This window comes from Homalodisca vitripennis, chromosome 3 (assembly GCF_021130785.1).
Source record: "Homalodisca vitripennis isolate AUS2020 chromosome 3, UT_GWSS_2.1, whole genome shotgun sequence".
Lineage (NCBI taxonomy): Eukaryota > Metazoa > Arthropoda > Insecta > Hemiptera > Cicadellidae > Homalodisca > Homalodisca vitripennis.
The window spans coordinates 9,368,348-9,390,817 of NC_060209.1; the positions used below are offsets into that span (position 1 = coordinate 9,368,348).

Sequence of the window (22,470 nt, forward strand, 5' to 3'; positions counted from 1 at the left end):
AGTACGAGATGGGTTTATACTTCCAGAAGGCAACGCAACACCCATTCAAGTTTACACCGGTAATCTGAGTCAAACAGTTAAGAGAAGCAATTTATTAATTTTGTTTCAGATATCTTGTGAGTTTGAGGGATGGAAGTGTGCATTTCCTGCCAAATTATAAAACCAACAGATTTAGAATACTATAATGGGTTTTTCGTTATTATTTGTAATTGAGTAGGCTGGATTGGTGAAGATATTTCTTTATTTTAAACTAAGTAAGCGCCTTGAATATTATTATTTTCATTGGTTTACGTAAGCTACATGGAAAAAAGGAATTGGTTAATATACTTATGATTTATTAATGCTAAAATTATTAATTTCGCGTACAGGTTTTATTTTCCTTTACTAATTTCCAGGCATAGTACTGTACACAGTTTTCAGTAACATTATAGTAACATATAGTATGTCATTGGTATCCTAACCTATAATTAAACGTTACGCCTTGAAAACTTGATAAAATTAAATACATAACACAAAATGTAATTAATTTCTTTAATTGAAAAGGGCATGACGCGATGAAGCTTTAGGTAAGATATCAGGTCTGTAGATCTGTACGGTTTTGAGATACCATACGGACATGCAGGCGGACAGACACACATATAGACAGAAATTAAAATTCTCAAGCACCTCAAACAAGTGGCATATAAAAAAGTGTAATACATAAAAAACTTTTCACAATACCTATCTCATTATAATTTATTCTAGTTGCTATAAATTCAAAGCACGGCACTGGAATATAAAGAGTACTTTAAAAATAGAAGCCATCAATTACACTGTAAAGTATAGATAGACTATTTCTGTGCCATGCAAACTTATCCCTACATGCAATCTAGTTTATGATGGCATGAAACACATTGCAGCCATTACTGTCGACTTTTATAAACTTTTAGAAAGCAGGAGAAACAACAAATTTGTTTAATAATATATTTTAACTATCGTATTATTGGTCAAACATCTTATACAACAATGACGTATCATAATTTGGTACGAGCAAAAGGATCAGGATTAACTTTAACGGTTTTGGAAGAGAATTAGTTTAGAGTTACGAAATTGCCCACCAAGGACAAGCTAGCCTCTTGAAGTCAATGAACCATCATTAACATATCCTAGACTAGTGCAATGAACGGAATAAGAAACGGAATTCCCATAAAATTCTCTGTTAAACCTAATGAGGTAAAAACTTGTAAAATCATTACATTAAAGTAGGTGATATAAACATAATCTAACCTAATATAATAACATAACCTTTCTTTGGGTGGTGGTACTTTTTATAATACCATCGTAACCGTAACCCTTATCGGTTACCGTTGATCTGTAACCTTTGTCTATTAATCTATGGGAAAGGAGTCAAGGTAAAAATACAGCATTATATGTTTATATAAAACTGACCATTTATTAACCGTAGATAAACATGTTCTACCCTTGGTTCGGTCGATCCCCACCCTATGTTGCCTTCTCACGCCTTGAGCTTGTATTGACACAAATTGTTAGTTGAATTTTTTAAACTAATATAAATGTTTTATTTACATTTACGTATTGTGCGCAAGATAAATCCAATATACAGAATCCATAGAAGTAAAACAATTCCGTCAAATATTTGAGCAAAAAATTTAATTAATAAAAACAACATTTAGTTGATAAAGTTCAGATAGGTGAGCTTCATTCTGTTCCAATACATTTCAACAAATACAAATTTTCAATAAAAATATTCTATGTAACTAAAACTGTATGTGCTATCCACCACATGTCCATTTGCAGCTTATGTAGTTTAAGGTTACTTTCGTAAAATATTTCTAACCTAAGTCAAACTTTGCTTAGGAGTGGATAACAAGGGTTACCTTCCTCAACTCATGAAAGAATACAATCTTACTTGTAAAAATACTGAAATAGTTGTTTTGCATGTAAATTAAACATATTTAAATAAAAAGGTTCAAAAGAGAAATGTGCACCAACCATTTAAATTAGAATAGAATTGACTTTTAAGGATACAATGATACACGATAACAATCTATAGAATAATAGAAATAATTAAAACCTATTCTCGACCAAACAGATATTTTATTAAAACACGGTCCAGTTACAAACTACCTATGTAATTTAAATAAATGATAAATATATACAACAATTAAAAAAGTATTCTATACATATTAAAAACAGCACCTTCCTACACTAAATAACAACATACCTATACAACAGCAATTTACACTGTACATTTTATATAAAACGCAAGAAATGGTATAACATACAAATGCTTTACTATTTACACTATCACTCGGTCTTTATTACAATGAAAAGGAATAGAGTATAATCACCTTTTAATAACACAATCAATAACAAATATCAATATTACCCCTTAGGAACTAACCTTAAAATTGTCAATCACCCAAAGGGATGATCAATAGATTTACAGCATAATAATAACTTTAGAATAACTAATAACGTGTTGTTATAATGAATAGACTTTGTAAAGTTACTTTTTTTTTAAACAAAAACGTGACAAAAATCTATTTCTTTAAACAAGAAAATCGCAAAACCTTCCTGTTAAACAAGATTTATTGTCGATACATGCAATAGTGTTCGCAAAATTAGAGTCTCTTATGCGGCAAAACAGGCAAGATTAGTAGCAATAACAACTGAACATAAAACGAACCACGTTGTTTTATGTGTGACTCAAAATTGACTCTAAAACAGTAATACTGGTAAACTAGTTACAACATTAGAGAAAAATTAAATTGGAAGCTAAAGTGGAAGACTAGGTATAAAATAAAAAGGAACCACAAGATGAAGGAAATGAACGCTTGAGGGCGTTTTGCGAGAAGACGTTCTGGAATGGTAAAAAGAAATTATAAGGAGACTTAAATTAATGAGTTAAAACTACAAAATATTCCTCAGTGATGTTATTTGGATAGTTGGTAGAACTGGCGGTGGTTGGGACTTGAATCTCAGAACTGGCGGATAATTCTGTTGCTATTCGTCGAGAGCAAAGAAAATTTAAATACAGTACAGTAGAGGTTTTCTAGGTTACTCAAGGAGGAAAAGCTGTATTTAACTCGGTAACATGCTCAAGGTTTTATTTACAATAATTTTCTTCAACGTACAAGCGTATTTAATGATCCAACTTAAACGGAATTCCATGCAAAATTAAGTTCCGTGTTGTTCAGAAATGTCGAGTTCACAGAGGAAACAAATTGCAAAAGGCACTTTATATGAGGTACATACATTTATAATACTTTCTATAAAATAATTTCCTAACGTCTCTTTACTGTGGAGAACGTGTGACCGCTGTCCGAACAAGCTGAAAGTCAAGTCCCCCCACCACCAGACTCCCGGGGTAACTACGCACTATGACTAGTGACCCGTATTGGTGTTCCTTACGTTCAGGATGACGTCACTGGCTTTACTTGTTATCTCCTCATATCTTTGGGCACAAATCACGTACTTGTAAATCAAGCAGGGACTTGTGATAAGTGTGTTAATTTGCTTTCTAGAATAAGTATTAACACGATTATTTAAAAAAAACTTGAGGCAATAACTATTGTTTGGAATAAAAATGAATTTTAACTCGGAACAGTAGTGAATAAAATGGTAAAATCTATAGATAGATCAATAATATCTTCATTCGAAAAAATACAATTTATAACTCAATATAGGCCAATTGGAACTGTATCATTTATACCAGTCTCGAGTTGGTATTAATGAGCTAATACAATAAAAGTTTTACTTCAACAGTTGTTTACTGTTGAAAATCTGTTTCTGGATGACTTTACTTTTGTTTATTAGAAAAATTGGTATAGGACCACGGGTATTTATGATCGGCAAAAACATTGAAAAACGCTTTAAAAATAATAAAATAATCTCTGGAAGGCTATACTGAAATGCTATAGTGACTATAGTAAGAAGATTGTGGGGTTGGAGATAGATTCAATGATTGATTTGTGGTGACAAATCAGTGTTTCATATCATCGGAAAGGTTTTCAAAAAAGATAGCAATATGTTAAAAAGAGACATAGACGTATTTTGTGCGATGCCAATGAAAAATATATACCTTACCTAATCGAGAAAGCTACGGTCAACGGCACATACTACTTGGGCAAAGGCTTATCCCTCAACTAGTTGAATACATTAATGACTACACATTAGTTCAAGATGGATCTCCGCCTAAGAGATAAAATTATCGGATCTTCGCCGAAACATAGAGTTAAGGCTGTGGCTCTCTAACCGAGAAGTCACGGTTGCAATTCGAAGCGAGTTTAGAACATATTTTAAAGTTTTTTCCCATAATAATCTTAAGATCTGTAAAGTGAACCTTAATGCATGCCACTGGCATGGATAGAACCTTATTGAACAGTTCGATAGAAGTTGTTGATGCAACAATGATGTTGATGCAACAATTATGTTGATGCAGCTATGATGTTGATGCAACAATGGTGTTGATGCAACAATGATGTTGACGCAACAATGATGTTGCATTGATCGTGCAACCGACCACTGTGACACTCGTGCTTTGGAAGCTTCGCAGACCAGAGTGAACCCAGTGGGAATTCTTTCTGTGGGGTTATGCTCAAGTAAATTGGTTCGATGAAATCGAACTTGCAAAATTTTACAAACCAAAGTCTTAAAGTAACTACATCCCCTAAATATAGTGAAAAAGTAAGCCTTTTTCCGCAACAGCTCTTTTTATCCCATTTTTGTCAAGTTCTAAGCCAATGACGTCAATCTGGCGGGACAACTTGGGACTACCCCAAGGTTGATGTTTAGCACCGAAGTTATACCGCTGCTTATCATAGAGTGGTGACGACGTATTGCCACTGTTGAGTTGAGGACTTGGAGTTGCACTTTTCCACGGTGAGCCCGAGCGTTCTACTGTTGACTGAGTCCAAACAGAGAGTGAGCCGAGCGTGTTTCAGCAACCCGTTCTTGGATACTTGTACCCACATCTGAGGACAGCACACAAGTGTATGTTAATGGTTACGCCTGGAAATTTATTTCTAATCTGCTCTTACACCTTCTTAAATCCTTTGCAACCATAAAAATAGAGCTAACTACCTAAGTAAATGATTCAGAACCATGCTGCCTGATAATTATTTAAAAACTGACAGAAATTGAAAGACGTTATGGAAAGTCATTCACTTTTGATAACATTTATACAAAAATCTGGTGCCGACGGTTAAATCTTAATTGTCTCATTAATATAAAAAATTCTCTAACTGGATATGAATTTTACCTAGAGTTTGTGACTAATTTGTGATACAATCAACTGTTGCGTTTTTGAGTGCAGGTAGTCGGAACTCATTTTACGAAAGTCGAGGGGACAAATGCAATGTTTATTTCAAGGACCACTGTTTCTGCTCAGTGTTCGCCTCACGTGAACTATAGTTTATACGTAGTTACACCTACAAAATTTAAAACTATTTTGAAATCATTCTCTAAGCTCGATTATTAAAGTCATAAAACAATGAAGGTATCGGATCTAACCTGTTCGATTCCGTTGTTACACGACTTCATGACTACTGTGGAGCCCGGGTCCGTAGAGGTCAATGTGAGGCACATCTCTCCATGTTTCAGCAGCCCGGCCTCTGTGAGAGTCCACTCCTGGTTTCCCCCGGTGTGGTGGCAAGGGTAGAGGCCCACAGTTCCGCCAGCCACGTGGCCCATCGTATCCAGACACCAGGGTCCTTGCTGGAGCGACCCCAGGGCCAGGTCTGCCATGGAGGGAACCTTCAGCTCGGGGTAGACGTTCTCTAGGTACCAACGGAACGGCTGACATTGGAGTTTCGAGCGGAGAGTCAGTCGATCGCTGATACTGAAAACCAAAAGAGGCAATATGTATACATAGTACTCAAAGGGTTATGATGGTAACACAAAATATGTAGGGATGTTGTATCTCAATCTCTATGCAATTTAAATAAATTCCGTAGAAAATTATTAAGGACAAAAATAAAATTCAACATATGTATAGCTAAAGGTAAAATACATTATTAGTGGCACAATTCCAGTATATAAAACAATTTTAGTTTATATTTGTTTTATTGAATTTATTTCACGGAAGTTTTAAGTTCTAACGTTATTTAAAATATTATTCCGTGATTTTAAGAGACTAAAACTTTTGGGGAACCTTATAAACACTATGGAAAAAGGTATTCAAATCATTACGTTAATGATATTATGAGTTCTTCCCTATTAACCCTAATTTCAATGACTTACTCTCCAAAAGGAATGTTTTTGGCTAAAGGCACAGCCGCGTAGTAGTACTTCTTGTAGTCGTCCATCCAGACCTCAGCAGCTCGCCGCGTGTTGCGGGCGAACACGTTACCGCTGCCGCCAGGGAACGTGTAGGGATGGCGTTTGCGGAACACGTGGCCCACCCTGCTGCAAGGGATAATCTCCAGACTGCCCCCACACTGCCACACGCGGAACGAGATCTCTGTAACAACAAGTCAATGGTCTGTGAGAGAGCAGACGAAGAGATTAATTTGAACAGACTACTGATTCTGAAAGAAAGCAGAAGAGATTCATTTACTCATCGCCAAATGGACCTTACAATACTAGTTTAGCTTAATTTATAAGTTAGTTTAGGTTAAGACAAAATGTATTGACCAAGTTATATTTTTAAAACATCTGAGTTGTAAGTTTACAAAAATACAGAAAGCGACGCAAAAATATAGAAACTATCTATACAAGTCGCACTCTTGTGTATTTTACCCCACATGTTAACATATTATAGTTGATAGTTTTGTGTCACTTCACATCGCATCGCTATCCTCGCGTACTGTGTATTTAAACCATAAAACTTATAAAATGTCCACCTCACCGCAGGATCGTACAATATATAGAGATGATGACATCAATAAGACGAAAACAGGATTTTTCCGGACAGTTGCCAACGTTCAGTGATACAAAAAATCAGTAAAATAACGTGGTTGTGATTCCTGACAGTCGTGTCCTAAATCTTGGTTAGATTTGTTTATTTTAATCTAGTTTGTAATTATGTGTTAGGTTAGTTATTTGCCTGAAGAAGAGATCAGATTGCAGATCTCGAAAAGTAGTGTTACTGATTTTTTTCTATAACTGAACGATAGCAAATGCCCAGAAAATCCCGTTTCCTCCACAATCCTTCCATCGTTAAAAACAAACTTCAAACAAAGAATAAGAAGAAGATTTTGATCTCTGTGTCTCTAACTGGAATATACAGAGAAATCAAGCACCTAGTTACTCTGTGTATACAGTACAATGGCTACATTAGTAATCTAGTAAATGCGTAACTTTAAAAAAATGATTTTTTTGCTCGCCAATGAACTGGTGTGAAGGAAACAATAACGATAAAAGAATACGAAAAGTAGGGCGATAAGAAGGTTAGCAGGATATAAGTCAAAGAGCCAAAAAACCTGATCAGTAATCGAGTGCACAGTATTTGTCCTCCCAGCAATATCCGTCCCTTAAATAAAGGAATCCTCCAGGAACCAAGGACTACCTAGACGTTATTATATTAGCTCAGTCAGGATCATCAAATAAGATTTCTCCGTCAATATAAGGAATTTCGATAAGTTCAATGTTCATTTAGTAACATGATCGACAGCTGAACGATATCCCATGTTAATGACGAGGTAATTTTTAAGCCGGAATTAGTGACCTCTCAGATTAAGGGCTGGAGCATTATCCATAATCTACGGAGGAAGTTTTCATTGTGAATACGAACTATCTGCATATATGCTGCGAGCTACTAATGAAAATAGATATTCGATTAATAGCGTTGGATATATAAAACATGATGCGCCAAAGAAGAATATTATTAAGCACATGCACTTGTCTATCCTTAGCAAACCACCGTTTTACTGAGTGGTGACTTGATTTATACGCCCCTACACATCATGTACAACGACTCAATGCATTATTAAGGATGCACAATCTAAATGTCAGAAAAGTAGTAAAGTAGTAGTGTTAATTATGAAGAATCACAGTTATGCAATGCCATCACAAGGCTAATTATACGATACTTTTTCAAATGACTACTTAACTGTTTTCTATTATTACAGTAGTAATTATTAAGTCAACCCCTTTATGTTCTCTTTATATACCCTATTGGTTTCCTTTGATTTATAAAACATGCGTCATATACGAATTGAAACCCGATCATGTCGTATCCAAAACTTGGTAATTCGTCTCTCATTCTACTGAACTGTTCGATTACAAAATTTCTACCTTTTAAATTCCACTACAAATGCTTGATCTTTCAAAGTAAATCTTCTAAAGCTTATCTAGAAAGAAAAATAACAGAGTTATCATACAGCGAATGAAAGATTTTTACAATACGGAAACACTTTGAAAAGGAATAATAGACACAACCGATCCACTCACATCTCTCAGTACCTACGATCAAAAGCGACAACATCCCGTCGACAACTTGAGTAGCAAAACACACTGTATGGCGTAGCAATGAGTCAAGTTTCGAGTGTTAAGCTAGTTAACTAGTTTAGAAGTTCTAATTAGGGAGGTTTGGTTGTGTTACGACTGTTACAAGCCACATCATTAAAGCTTCTCGATTATTGCTGCCGGAGTTTGGTAAACTGTGAAAGGTTCGAATACCGATTTAGTAAAGTAGACTGATACTGATAACGTTTATTTCTGCCGGAGTTTTAGTATACTGTGCAAAGTTCGATAACCAGGGTAATAAACTAGACTGATAATTGATAATCTTTATTGGAGCCAAAGTTTGGTATACGAGTACTGTAAAAAATTCGAATACCGATGTAATAAATCAGACTGATTCTGAAAACGTTTGTTACTGCCGGAGTTTGGTATACTATAAAAAGTACAAATGTCGATGTAGTAAACCAGACTGATACTGATAACGTTTATTGCTGCCGGAGTTTAATACACCAGGAAAGATACAAATATCGATGTAGTAAACCAGACTGATATTAATAACATTTATTGCTGAATCGAACCGAACAGAACCAAACCTAATTCAACCTACCTAATGCAATCTGACCCAACCCAACCTACCCTACCCTAACCGAACAGAGCCGAACCGAACCTAGCTGATTTTACCAAACCTAACCTAACATAACTAGACTTGTCCTGAACCAAACCTAACATAAAATAATATAATCTAAGCTAAACTAACCTAATTTAACCAAACCAAACTGAATTTAACATAAATTAACCTACCATTACCTAACCAAACATAACAGAACCGAACCGAACCCGATTTAACCTAAATTAACCAAGCCTTACAAACAGAAGAAAACAGAACCGAACCGAATTTAACCTGATTTAACCTAGCCTAATCTAATTTTAAACCGAAACCTAACCTAACCTACCGAACCGAAACTGAACTTAACTAAACAGAACCGAATTTTACCTAAACCTACCTAAACGAACAGAACAGAACCGAACCGAATAGAATTTAACCTAACCTAACCGAACCTAATTTAACCTAACCTAACCAAAAACCTAGCCTAACCTACCCAACCCAAACCAAACAGAGCCAAACCGAACTGAACAGAATTTGAAATAACCTAATTTATCTAATCTAACCTAATCTAACCTAAACTAACCGAAGCGAACCGAAAAGTAATCCTAAGCTGAACTGAAGTAAGTAACATAATCTAAGCTAAGCTAAGCTAGCCTAATCTAACCGAACTGAATGTAATTTAACTTAACATAAAATTACTAACCTAACCATCGTAATGTATAATACGAGTCGATTTTTTGTTCATAGACTTTCAAACATTATTTAACTTAGAAAAATCACACGATACATCAATTTCTACAACATTAATTCTTATAAACATAGGAAATTAATGCATGAATAGAAGTAATTTTTTTAGTTACATCACCAATACACTTTTTAAGACAAGGTACTTGTACAACATTTACTGGATTGGCTCAAGTTTATCTTCATAAATACTATGAAGTTAGATACAAAATTGAAAAAAAAAAAATAATTCTATGATCAATTTCTAAAACTAAAGGTATACTCAACAAGTTTGTCCTGCACATTTCAGGTTATTTTAGGTGAGTTTCACGTGTGACGTACGAGTACACACACATTCAATCTGTATGCACTCAGTTCAAGTTCACGCGTATTGAGTGTGTGCGGACCAATAGACACAAACGCTTCTGTTGTATTGTATGGAAAATAAATTTGTTGATGTTCATGATTTACACAATATAACACAGTTATGATAGGACTACGTATTATACAAATATAACCCAAGAGGCTTACGACTCTTTAAAAAGATTTATAAAACTTAGTATGAGTCATTTGATTCTAGAAATGTTTCATTATGTTTAGTTTATTTATCAGTATAAATTTTTAATTTCGCAATATTTTATAGAATTGAAAGAAAATTAAGATACAATATCACTATAGTTATTGATCAGAATTGGTTTGGAGTATGAAAATTAAATCCATCATCACTTGGCTTCTAAAGAGATTATCACTTGGATAGCCGTTGGTGAGTTACTCACCAAAATGGCTGTTGCATTTGGTTATAATCTTCTTCATATAACATGACACTTACGTAATCCTTTTTGTAAAGTTTAAGCGCCCATATCTGGCATGTAATAAAATATCTATACACCATCAAATTGTAATTTGAAGAAACTATTAAGAAAATACTAAGACAAATTTATATACTTTACTATTTTTTCTTTATTTCAGCAAAGATCAGCAACAAAAAATGGAAAGCATGAATATAATTTAATATATATATTTAAATACAAAGACCTCATACACTTACTTATCACTATTTCTCTAATTTTCCGATATCATAAAAAACCGTGAATATAAACCTCCCGTAAGGGTAGGAATTGAATGGTTGAATGAACACACGTGCATGCATTATATAAAAATCCGAAAAGCATTTTCTTACAGTTAAGCACCAATAGAGATTTAAATGGTGTTGCAACCCCCAATAGGAACAATATTTTGTAATCTTCTTAAAGGCCAAGAGCTAAGAAATTAAAAATTACCGAAGACGATTTTCCAGAAATATTATGCACATGTTTTTTATACGACCATCAAAGAAAATGTTAGTACGGTACAGGAAGTACCTTAGACTTCCAGATGTAGATTATTATGATTGGAATTTAACACTTTATGATTAAGAAGGTTTTTCAGACATATACGTATATATTTTCTTAATCATTGCAACGACGCAAATGATATTACGGTAACAAAAATACCTTAGATCGGAAGTAGATGACAGTGGCAGAAAGTATACACTTTTTGGCACAAGTATTCGTTTCAGACCAATGTATATTCTCTTGATTGATACAACAAGGCAAACACTACTACAGCACCGAAAGTAGTGGGTCCGACAGCAGATTACAATGGGTGTAAGCAGTAATCTTTTTTGACTGAATAAGACTTTTCATATCAATGTATGTATACATTTTCTTAACTTTGGAGCAACAACGCAATGTACTAGAGCACAGAAATAACCTAGAATAGAAGAAGATTATAAGGGCTGAAAGTAACAAACACTGTTTGACTAAAGTAGGCTACTCAGACCAATAAATATATTTTTTATTGCAACAAGCTAAATTTTACTATCGTGTGTGAACTATTAATTGATTCAAACCAGTAGTGCTTCTTCGCGCGCAAAATCTAATATAAGAGCCAGCAGTATTTTTGTTGAAACTTTTGAATTTTGTTAAAGAAGGAACTCTGAAATAATATGTACCTTACGATTGTCTACTTCCGATTCAAATTATCTTAGGGTTTCATCATATTACATCGTAAGTGCCTTCACTTATTAGCGTTGACTTAGTGACAAAATACTAGGTTGAGAGGACTATTTTTGTCACTCTAGTCTAAAATAGTCCAAGTGTTACTGAAATTTTAGAATCTGTTCATTCAAATATTATGAAATTGTGCAGAGAATCTCGTGTATTCCATTAATATTCATAATTTTTTTCATTCTATGAATGTAGGCCTCTTAAACATTGCTCTTTAAAATTGAAGTCTAATCTAATTATTCTGGAATGAATCAGGAGATTGGATTATCTTCTCACTTTTTCCCACTTATTTTCACGAATTATTTGCCGTATTTACTACGCAATTCAAAAAGGCCTATGCGCATGTGCTATTCAACAGGAACTCACATGCAAAGAAGCGGATAACTGCTAGTACACATATCAAATAAAAATAAAATTATAACTCACCAAGGTTTTCTCCTCCCCACACATCCATTTTCATATCATATTTCCCTAACTTCTCGAAATATTGTTTGTTGATGGTGAACAATCCCCCAGCAATCATTGGCGTTCTGAAATAAAACCAACAACAATTAAAATATTATGTCCATCATAATCCAGCTCTATTAGTTACATGGTCGTAACATAGAGTTATTTCCACACAAATACAGAAAAGTGATATTTGCTTAAAATTGCCAGTAACACTAACAGCAGGATAATATAATCAGAAGTAAAAAGATAGAGTTATGTAAAATTAGAGGACATTTACTAAATTTGCTAGATATGAACTATCCTGAAGCCCAAATGTGGATACGTGAAAAATACCTCAAGCAGCGCTGAGCTCTGGTAAGTATCTGGTTTTACCTGCTAAAGGTAATAACTGATCCAAAGGAGTAACCCTTAGTCCATTTCACGTTTAGAACGCGGTATGTAACTATGTTCCTAATGAAGGTCAGACAGGCCCTAAATATCAGCTTTGGCCCTTGGTGGGCAGTACTTTGTGGTTGGCTAAACCATCATTGATACTCCAAGGTTCTAGGCTGTGGTTTTGTCATCTTGTATTATTTTGGATGATGGGTTGGAGTTGAGATAATATAAAAAGAACATAATTTATACCATTTCTTGGCTTAAAAGGCTTAATACGTTTTTATAAAATGCTGCAAGCAAGTATTTTTATACTTAGCAAAGAAAACAGAAACGCTTTGTAGGCAGAAACTTGCAGGAGGATAAGTTAACAAACCTTTTCATCTGAAACATTATTTCACAAAGAAATTTCCCTTTGGGCCTTAATACAATTAGTGTTTGTGTTGTGTGGCTTTGAAAACGATAGAAGAAACCCTTTACAACCTATTTCTGTATTAACGCAACTTAATTCTGTATTTAATATTAACTTTTGGAATTAAAGGTAAAACAGGATAGATAAATAGATAATTACTACTTTTGTTAATTGACGTTATAACTTATCAATAGGCACCATTTTTTAAACATCACATAAAATCACACCATTATTTGTTAAACACTATCTCTTATCCCTCTTGACCTTTGTGCAAAAGTTTAGTATCTGTAGCTTTATTAGTTTCAGAGATAATAATGTTTTTTTGAAAAAGTACAAAATGGCGGCTAGCATCTAAAACATATGTCTCAACCTATGTGTATAGTAAATGTTTTGTTCAAAATGATGAATATTATTAGTAACAGAAGTTTGTTATACCCTTTTAAATAAAATAAATAACGTTTTTATTCTTCGATAGCTGCCATAACTGGGAGATCACAAGAGTGACGGTCCAGCTACCAAAAATTGCTCAAGAACTTTGTTCTTACGTACTTTTTAATAATTGTAATTTTTAATTTATTTATTTATGGATAGCTGCCTTTGTCCCCCATACGATATATATATATATATAAAATATATATATATATATATATATATATATATATATATATATAACGTTTTTATTCAGCAAGTGTTCTTCAAAAAATTACATACTCTTATTTACAAGACAACTCTTGTCATAGCATACAAATAAATAATCTTCATTCAAAAAACTAAATTACATAAAATTTTTTTACATGATTTTTAAACGAACGGTAACTAAGGCTCTTCGAAGCAGGGGGCAAAGTATTGTATATTTCCAGTCCAAAGTATCTAAAAGTCCTTTTCTGAAAACCCTGCATATATATATAATATTTATGGAGCTTAAATACATGTATCAGAGAGTTGTTCTTAAAAACAAGACAAATCAAAAGCAGGAAGTGCCGGAAGCAGAACTGTTTCGCCCAGTCTGTGAATGAATCACCCTTGCTCCACAGGCGGATGTTCTATTTTAAGAGCGACTTTCCCGCAAAAATATGAAAATTTTACTTTTTGTGACACAATAAGTCCTCCGCGCAACATTTTACTTGTTAGTAACAACAGTGGACGTTATATTTTAACAGATACAAACGTAACTTACTCGGTTTAAATACACAAGAAAGATACCACAATAGTTATTTACATTGTTTGTGTTATTAGGCAACCTCTGGTAAATTGCTTTGTATCCCAGTATGTTCATGGCCAGTACAAATATTTGTTTATAGTTGACCAACAAACAACGAAGCCCAGACCGGTAGAAACTCATTTAACCCTACCTCAACATCCTGGTAAATTCATCTACTAAATATGTTTGACCGAATTTTGGAACGATAAAAAAGTATCCAGAAAAGATGTTATTGTGAACCAAAGATTTAATGTGTAATTGTATTGAAACACTACATTACATGAATAAGATTTGCCTCAAAAAATGACTTTGTGCAGGCGAATATTTATATAATATATATAAAGGGAAATTTACACAAATTTGGTACCGAAGTTACTTATATTTTTAAATAACTTGCAGACCGTTGCTCTCAATAGTATAGTACCAAAAATATCTACCAGACACACTAAGTGTAAATCGACTATTACAGTCTGTTCCGGTAGATCTAAAAATAGCTTTACGAGTCTATTATAAGGGTAAGAGCTTATACTTGCTGCAAAGCACTTTAATAGTCTTGGAGGAAAAACGAAAAGTAATCATGCAACTTTAACTTGTCCCATTAAAACTTCCATTTATAAGTACTAGTGCTGGTTGTTAAGACAACTTAATGTGTGTCTAGCTTCACTACACGCCCTTAAAGAGTTAATGACATTGATAATAAGAGTAAATTGAGATAGAAATTTGTGACATTAACTAACAACGGAGATCAGTTTCAGCGATCGGTGTAAAACTGATTCACGAGGGATTTGAGCAAAGCAATAAATTTGTTAGTAGTAACTAATCGAAGCAGATTGCGTTTCCGCCATTAACAACGGCGATGAAAGCTTTACGAAGATGTAATTTTGAAACCACCCAGATTTGTGAGGTACACTAAACACATAATTACTACTGGGCCTAGTAAAGGTTGTTCCATCGCTCTAAAACAAGTGATACAGATAAATAAAGCAAGAACTGCACTATTTATTGTTTTTAGCACGATATTTTTAGCACACCACGATTTTTTGCTAAATACTGTAAAATGTGCTAGATAATATTTTCTAATGAGTTTTAAATTGGTAGTTAAAAACAACAAATTTAATTTTTTCCGGACATTTACCATCGTTCAGTGAAACAAAACATCAGTAACACTACGTTTCGAGATCTGCGATCTGATCTCTTCTTCAGGTAAATAACTAACCTAACACATAATTAAAAACAAGGTTAAAATAAACAAATCATGCCAGAGCGTTGTGACACGCCTATGTCAGGAATCACAACCACCATGTTGTGTGTCAATTTCACTAACTCTAAAATATGCATTTAATATAAACTAAACACAACACTAATTATTAAAACTGAACTACAGAACACAGGTCACAATACGTATGCATTCATCGACCAACCACCTACGTCTGACCAGAGGTTATTAGTAAATGGCGATCGTCACGGCAGAAAACAATATGGCGGAAATAGAAAGGAAGGGGGACGGGAATCGGCCCTTTTTTATTATTGGTTCACTACGTATTCAGAAACGAAGTGTTACTGATTTTTTGTATCACTGAACGATGGCAAATGTCCGGAATAATCCTGTTTCCTTCACAATCCTTCCATCGTCAAAAACAAACTTCAAACAAAGAATAAACTTAAGTCTTTAACGTATATTTTTCCTGCTATAGATTGAATATCCTTCACTTAGGCACAAATCATTTTGTAAAAGTTAAACTAATCAAACCGTAATGGATTATTTGCTTTTAAATATGACGAAAAAAATTAAACGGACTGAACAAAAGTTTTGTTAGAAATTTAAAACACAACTTTATAACTATCAAAATTAGCCTACTTCATAAGTCTAAAAAATTTAAAAAATCCAAAGTAGTGTAAATGTTGCTTTTCTGGCGTTCGGATGCCCAAACTGACCTGATAGGCATGGAGGGGTCTTTGGCACGGCGGGTACGCTGGTCGGCCGTCAGGTACTCCCACTTGAACACCAGGTTCCAGTCGAAGCCGCCACGCAGGTCCGGGGATGCCCCGATGTAGTGGAAGGTATCCATGGAGATCACATCGATGATGGGGCAGACCACCCGGGTTGGGTCCTTCACACAAGAACACGGTGTAGTAACTTGTTTTTTTAAAAGTATTAGAGACAAGATATCGACTGTAATACTCTAAAAAACATCACTTACAAAAAAGCTCTTTCAAGCAGGGTGACCAGACGTCCGGCTTTAGGAGGACATGTCCTCCTTTTTTATATACGTATTTGCCCTCCTATCCTCCCGGTTTTTGAAAATTATATAAAATGTTCGGATTTTTAGGGAACGCTTAAATCTTCGAAAATATAGTAGCATCATACCCTAGAACTGTTAATCGACATAATTTTGTCGGTTAATGCCGCTTCTCCAGTGTTAACCGTCAAAATTTTGTCGGTAAAAATATTCCCTCGTATAATTACTTTTTACAATATACTCCGGTAACGTATCAATATAATTCATGCACCATTGGATTCGGGAAGAAAAATTCTAGGGAACAGATGAGTTTTATTCCTCTTTGTATTATGGTTATGACGTAGCAAGCTTGTTATTTTGAACGTAAAAGAAAACGCGAAGCCGTTTGTTGTGACCGCCATATTGCCGCTGCCGTTCTGTATCACTTTCGTGCCGAGCTGTGGATATTTGTAAGTTTTAATAGTTTTACGCGTGTTTTAGTGTCGTATTTAATGTGTAGTGTGTTGTTTGATGTCGTAGTAGTGTAAACATATATATTTTAGAATAAATCAATTTCTATTTACTGAAATATGTTTGAGAAATTACCGGCTTTGTGTAGGCTATGGCAAAATGACTTGGCTAAAATTCATTTCACATAGTTTGTTATTGTCTTCACTTACTAAACGTTATTTATAGCACTCTTTTAGCTCTGAAGTAACTATTTATTTTTGGTAAATAGATAGTTTTCACAATAAAATATATATTTCCTGTAATTTATTTGGTTAAATATAATAACTGTTTGGGTTATTATATATAACCCATATTTTTTCAATATATTTAGTTATATTTATAGTTTTCTAACTACATAATATTTCCTATTACTTATAAACCATAAATTTATAAATTTTTGATATAGTACAAGCTTTAGAAACGATTTTATATTTTGCTGAATGAAAATGTTTCGCAAAATTTTTGAATAATGGCAAAATTAAACTTTTTTTTTACTTTTCAAAAAATAATTTATGGTAATTATTTCATTAGTACTGTATATTCTATTTTATTCTAAGTAATAAAATATGCAATATAACATGTATTCATAGATAAATATATTAGCAAAACTTGTTTTACCAAAGTCTTACTTGTGCACCCGATTTTCAAAATTTATACGCATCGCTGCTTTTTGTTCTATAGCTTTATGATGCTTTCATAGATGTGTATAATGTTTATGTTTTTCTGAAACTAGATAAAATTTGACACAGAATGGCTATCTCACTTATAAATATTTCTCACTATAACTTCATTTGCTAGGTATGGTGCCCCCAAATTTAAGAAATATTTTTCGTAAATTTTATATTTGATTAAAAAAAGTGTTTATTAGAAAATATTTTATGGTTAATTTTACAATATAGTGCAATTCTACGTTTAATTCTGAACACAAAAATATATACTCTTATTTATATTGCTTTTATTTTATATTTTTAATAATCTTTTTAAAAAAAACCTTGCGCGAAGCTCCAAAACAGCCCGACACTACAGGATGAAATGACCGCCAGTTCTAGGGTTTTACAAAAGTTATTCTGATTTTCAAAGTTCCGAGATAGGTAATGAAAATTTATTGCAGCGCACACGTAATGCCATGGCATGTGAACTGCTGTTTGATTCAGTTGTATGTTGAGTGTTGTCTATAGTGTCACTGACTCCTGTTGCTTCTATCCGCTCAGCTGCACTGGCGCTACTGCCCTTTGATTTCCTATTTATGTATTATGAATGACAGGTTAATTTTTTTTATAAATATTTTTTCTATTATAGTGATAATTTTTTATGTTTATATGTTAGTATATCTTACTAATAAGGTATATAATCAGTGGAATGAATTAATTCCACTTATATCACAAATTGTTTTTAATATATATGGGTTAAAATCAGTCATAATGTTTAAAGACAAAAATTCTAATAGTAATTAATTCAATCTTACGCTATATACAAAATAATATTCACAAATAATACTTTACTATCTATATGCACTTTAATAATATAGATTCCTTTATTTTTCGATTTATATTTTAAAATAAATCCAATTTTAGTGTTTTTCTTATTTTTTATTACAAGTAATACAGTACTATTGTAATTTATAATGTGTGTGTTTTTTTTAATAATTTACAAATAAATGTTTCAATAAGGTTTATAACAATATTTAATACTGTCCTCCTTTTTGCCTTAATGTACTCTTTTTTAAAAAGTCCTCCTTTTATGAATTTGCATCTGTTAAACCTGCGTTCAAGGTCATACAAATTAGTATTTGAGGGTACGACAATATTAAACTATCAAGATAAATCCTGTTGATGAACCAAAATTAGACACACTGTCACTAATTTGATATTTTGGAAATCAAAATTTGGTCCTCTATTAATTTTCTACCCAATATTAATTACAATTATAATAAAACGTTATTCCATTTTTTGTTGGATGAATCTACTCTCTAACATATAATAAAGAAAACTATTCTCCATAGTATTTAATTAATATAAGATAACTTCATAAATGATCAGCAAACTTACTTTTCACATCTCCCTTCAATCTAGTCAATTTTCACGTAAAGGCAATTAAAAACGTATGACCTTGAAATAATACTTGAAGAAGTAACCTTCAAGGAGGTTATATGTAAAAATCATATATTGTATATTAGCTTAAATTAAACCTACAGCTGTAACAAAGAGCAATACGTTCTAAGAGCAAATTTCTCCAGAGGAGTTTACCTCGGCGACCCGCTCCAGGAGAGGCTCCAGCCAGTCCTTGTTGCATTCCACATGGGAATCCAGGAACGTGAGGACCTCGGCAGTCGCTGCGTCAGCACCCTTTACTCGCGACCTCATCAGTCCTGCAACAACCGAGGTCACACTTGGCAGCTGAGTCCTACTCGAGTTATAACAAAACAGAAGTCATCAAGTCAACTTTTATTAAAATTCTATTATAGATGAACCGCTTTGAAAGCGACCTGTTAGGTTAACAGTGCGGGGGGAGAGAGGGAGTGAGAGGAGGGAGAGTGGAAGAGAGAGGGTGAGGGGGGAGGGAGGGAGGGTGATAGAGAGCGGGGGAGAGGGAGATGTGGAGAGGGAGGAGTAGCGCGGACTCACTCCCCCCTCCACATGCCTTACCAACTACTCCTCAGTCGCCACTTTTACAACCCCAGTAATAATAACAAAAGCTGTTAACAACAAACCTTTGTTAAAATACTTCTTAATTAGACTAAATATTAAATAGATGCAATGGACTATTCTAAACATTAATAATATTATTTGTTATTCCATAACAATAAGAATAACGAAACATAGAGTGATGCTCCAAAACACCAACGCAGGGAGCAAAGCATTCGGTTCCCACTTGTGTCTTGTAAAGGAAATAGATCGAGCAGTGAAGGAGGGGGTAGCGGTAGGCGTGGTCGAGCTCCTGCTCCTCCCTCCCCCTATGCGCAAGAAATCTTCGCGCAGGTCGCTTTCAAAGCGGCTCATCTATAGTGGGATATCTTTAAAACGTGTTATCTATATTTAAATATATTCAAGCATCATCGGGTTAAGCTCTAATTCCCATTCTTGCACTTTTATGTTAATATTAACAGAATGCAAGACTAATCATTTAATCCGATATAGGTTAAATCGTAGATTACAGATACATAACGTAAGCCAATAAGCTAATAAAAATCTGGTAAATTGTCATATCGCACTGTGCACCTTGAGTGTTTTATTTCTGTATTGAAAACTTTACCAGTGATAGGCAAAAATTGTAACTCAGTGCCTAAAGATTTTTCAAGGCTAGTCTAATTACAATATTTTCTCTGAAAATCGTGTACCTTTTCAGATGAAAATCTTTATTTTGATCCATTAATGTTCAAACGCAATGAAAAAAGCTCACATATACTAAAATAGATACTAGTGTTTGTTACTTTACATACTGATTTAGTGATGTCTTGGTAAATTTACGAAGAACTAGTAAAGTAAACTTCTGTTTCAAATGCTTTTTTAGTTATATCGATCTACACCCAATAAAGAAATGTGATAATTCCTACCTTTATGTATGAAAATCTTTTAAAGCGATTATGTCCAATTAAAACTATACGCCGCAGAAATTGCGTAATCTTAAAATATGTCAATAGGACAAACTCATAACTTTACCAGTCTAATATCAGTAGACATAGGCCTAGAATATTTGCCAGAACATTAAATCATCGGGACCACATTAGAATAAGAAGTCGATATCAATAACGATACTGTAACTTACCTTCCCGCTTCTCGTTCCTAATGACTCTGACTTTCTGGATCTTGGCCAGCTCCTCCCCATCAGAGGCTGAAACAAGCGTGAGTTAGAATAATCATCAGAGGCTGGGGATATTGCGAATGGTTAAACATGAAACAAATTATATTATAACAGGTAAGTGTAGAAGTTGTGTAAAAACAATTAACAAAAAGGACAAGATTTATAAATAACAGTACACAGGAGGTATATTCTCGTCTTACTTTTTAAACTTTTTAGTCTTTTTCTACAAAATAATGGTACGAAAACATCATTGCAATGCCTTCACACATGGAATATATTTTAAGACTTATTTTATTAACCATTACAAAGTATATTTTAACAATATCTTTACTACATGTTTACTTATCAGTTCAGTACATTTTTGGTTTCCTAAACTAATCCAGTATTTTTATAATTATAAAAACTTAATTAGTTTTAGATTATAATAGTCAATAAACGTATCGAATATGACAATAATAAATACAAGTACCTCTTAGCAGCAATTTTTCTGCTAATTATAAATTTTAATCAAACAAAACACTAAAATTATTAAGGAACAATATGCGCAATGTTTACATCAACTTTCGTCCACACCAGCTGATATATTTATAATAAATTATTAATAAAACCGCTGTTGTAATGTTTTGAACATGTGTTTATTTACCACATTGTTTATTAAAAATTCAGATTGTTTATTTACCAATTGTATTTATTATGGAGATTTCTCTAACTTAACATGCCAGTTGGGCGGACTTGGGTAACTTTGGTCATATCGGGTAATTTTTCCAACGTCCTTGGCACTCAAGCTATAAAATTACTCTATATAAAGAAGCACTGCATATACATCATCTACAGGAAGTCTTTGAATTGTAAAGTTGCATAATTTACAGTACTTTATCCAAGTATTTTGTACATTGAAAGCCATTGTGATTGAATCGTTACAAAACCAAAACAATATTCATAAATTAAAAGTAAAATGTTAGGAACTGCTTTTGATACAGCTGAAAGACGCAAAACTGGGATGGAAAAAGTACAATTCTACAATGGATAAAGCAATGTACAGTTTACATAACTGAAGACACTTCTATGGTAAAAATTTTCTGTGATTTTAATTGAAACTACAATATATATATATATATATATATATATATATATATATATATATATATATATATATATATATATATATACTGTATATATATAAAACAAAACTGAAAATAGTAATTGTACCACTACCTTGGTGGTTAAATGTTACATCTTTGTATGTATAGCCGGTGTTATTTAAATGGTCAGCATATTTTTAATGTCTTCAACGCTTTTATATGTTCATTAAATCTAATTTTGCAGGATTGGCCGGTTTGTCCAATATAGTGTAAATATGGTGAAGTACATAGTACGCTAGGATACGTACTTAGCAACGATGTACCTACCGTGGTCACTGAAGTCGTCAACCAGGATGATCTCCTTCAAAAGGTGCTCTGGGCTTCGATTGAGAACACTGAAAGATACGAGTTTATTTCAAAATGCATTCAAGAAGTTTTGTTGCGTGCACATCAATACACTACAATGTAACTGCACATTTTTTAATTTTTTCGCCATCTTTGGTCATTTTGAAATTACATGTAATGAGTAAACTTAAATGTTATTACTATGTCTATTTATTTGCATTAATAGCGTAAAAATAAAACTTCAAGCGATACTCTAAAGAAATTGAATACAAATGAAAACGACCCAGTACTATA

General features: G+C 33.4%; 1 protein-coding gene across 1 annotated transcript in view; it reads right to left on the bottom strand.

Moving 5' to 3' along the window:
* Window positions 1-1,408: 1,408 nt before the first annotated feature.
* LOC124356552 (polypeptide N-acetylgalactosaminyltransferase 2) overlaps window positions 1,409-22,470 on the bottom strand; it is a 57,777-nt gene continuing 36,715 nt past the window's right edge. The window contains exons 5-12 of the mRNA XM_046807620.1: window positions 22,159-22,226; window positions 20,714-20,779; window positions 19,195-19,316; window positions 16,155-16,330; window positions 12,211-12,314; window positions 6,244-6,463; window positions 5,515-5,842; window positions 1,409-4,976 (exon numbers count right to left, since the gene is read on the bottom strand). Of these exons, the coding sequence (XP_046663576.1) occupies window positions 4,821-4,976; window positions 5,515-5,842; window positions 6,244-6,463; window positions 12,211-12,314; window positions 16,155-16,330; window positions 19,195-19,316; window positions 20,714-20,779; window positions 22,159-22,226 (1,240 nt within the window). The 3' untranslated portion in view covers window positions 1,409-4,820. The remainder of the gene's footprint in view (window positions 4,977-5,514; window positions 5,843-6,243; window positions 6,464-12,210; window positions 12,315-16,154; window positions 16,331-19,194; window positions 19,317-20,713; window positions 20,780-22,158; window positions 22,227-22,470) is intronic.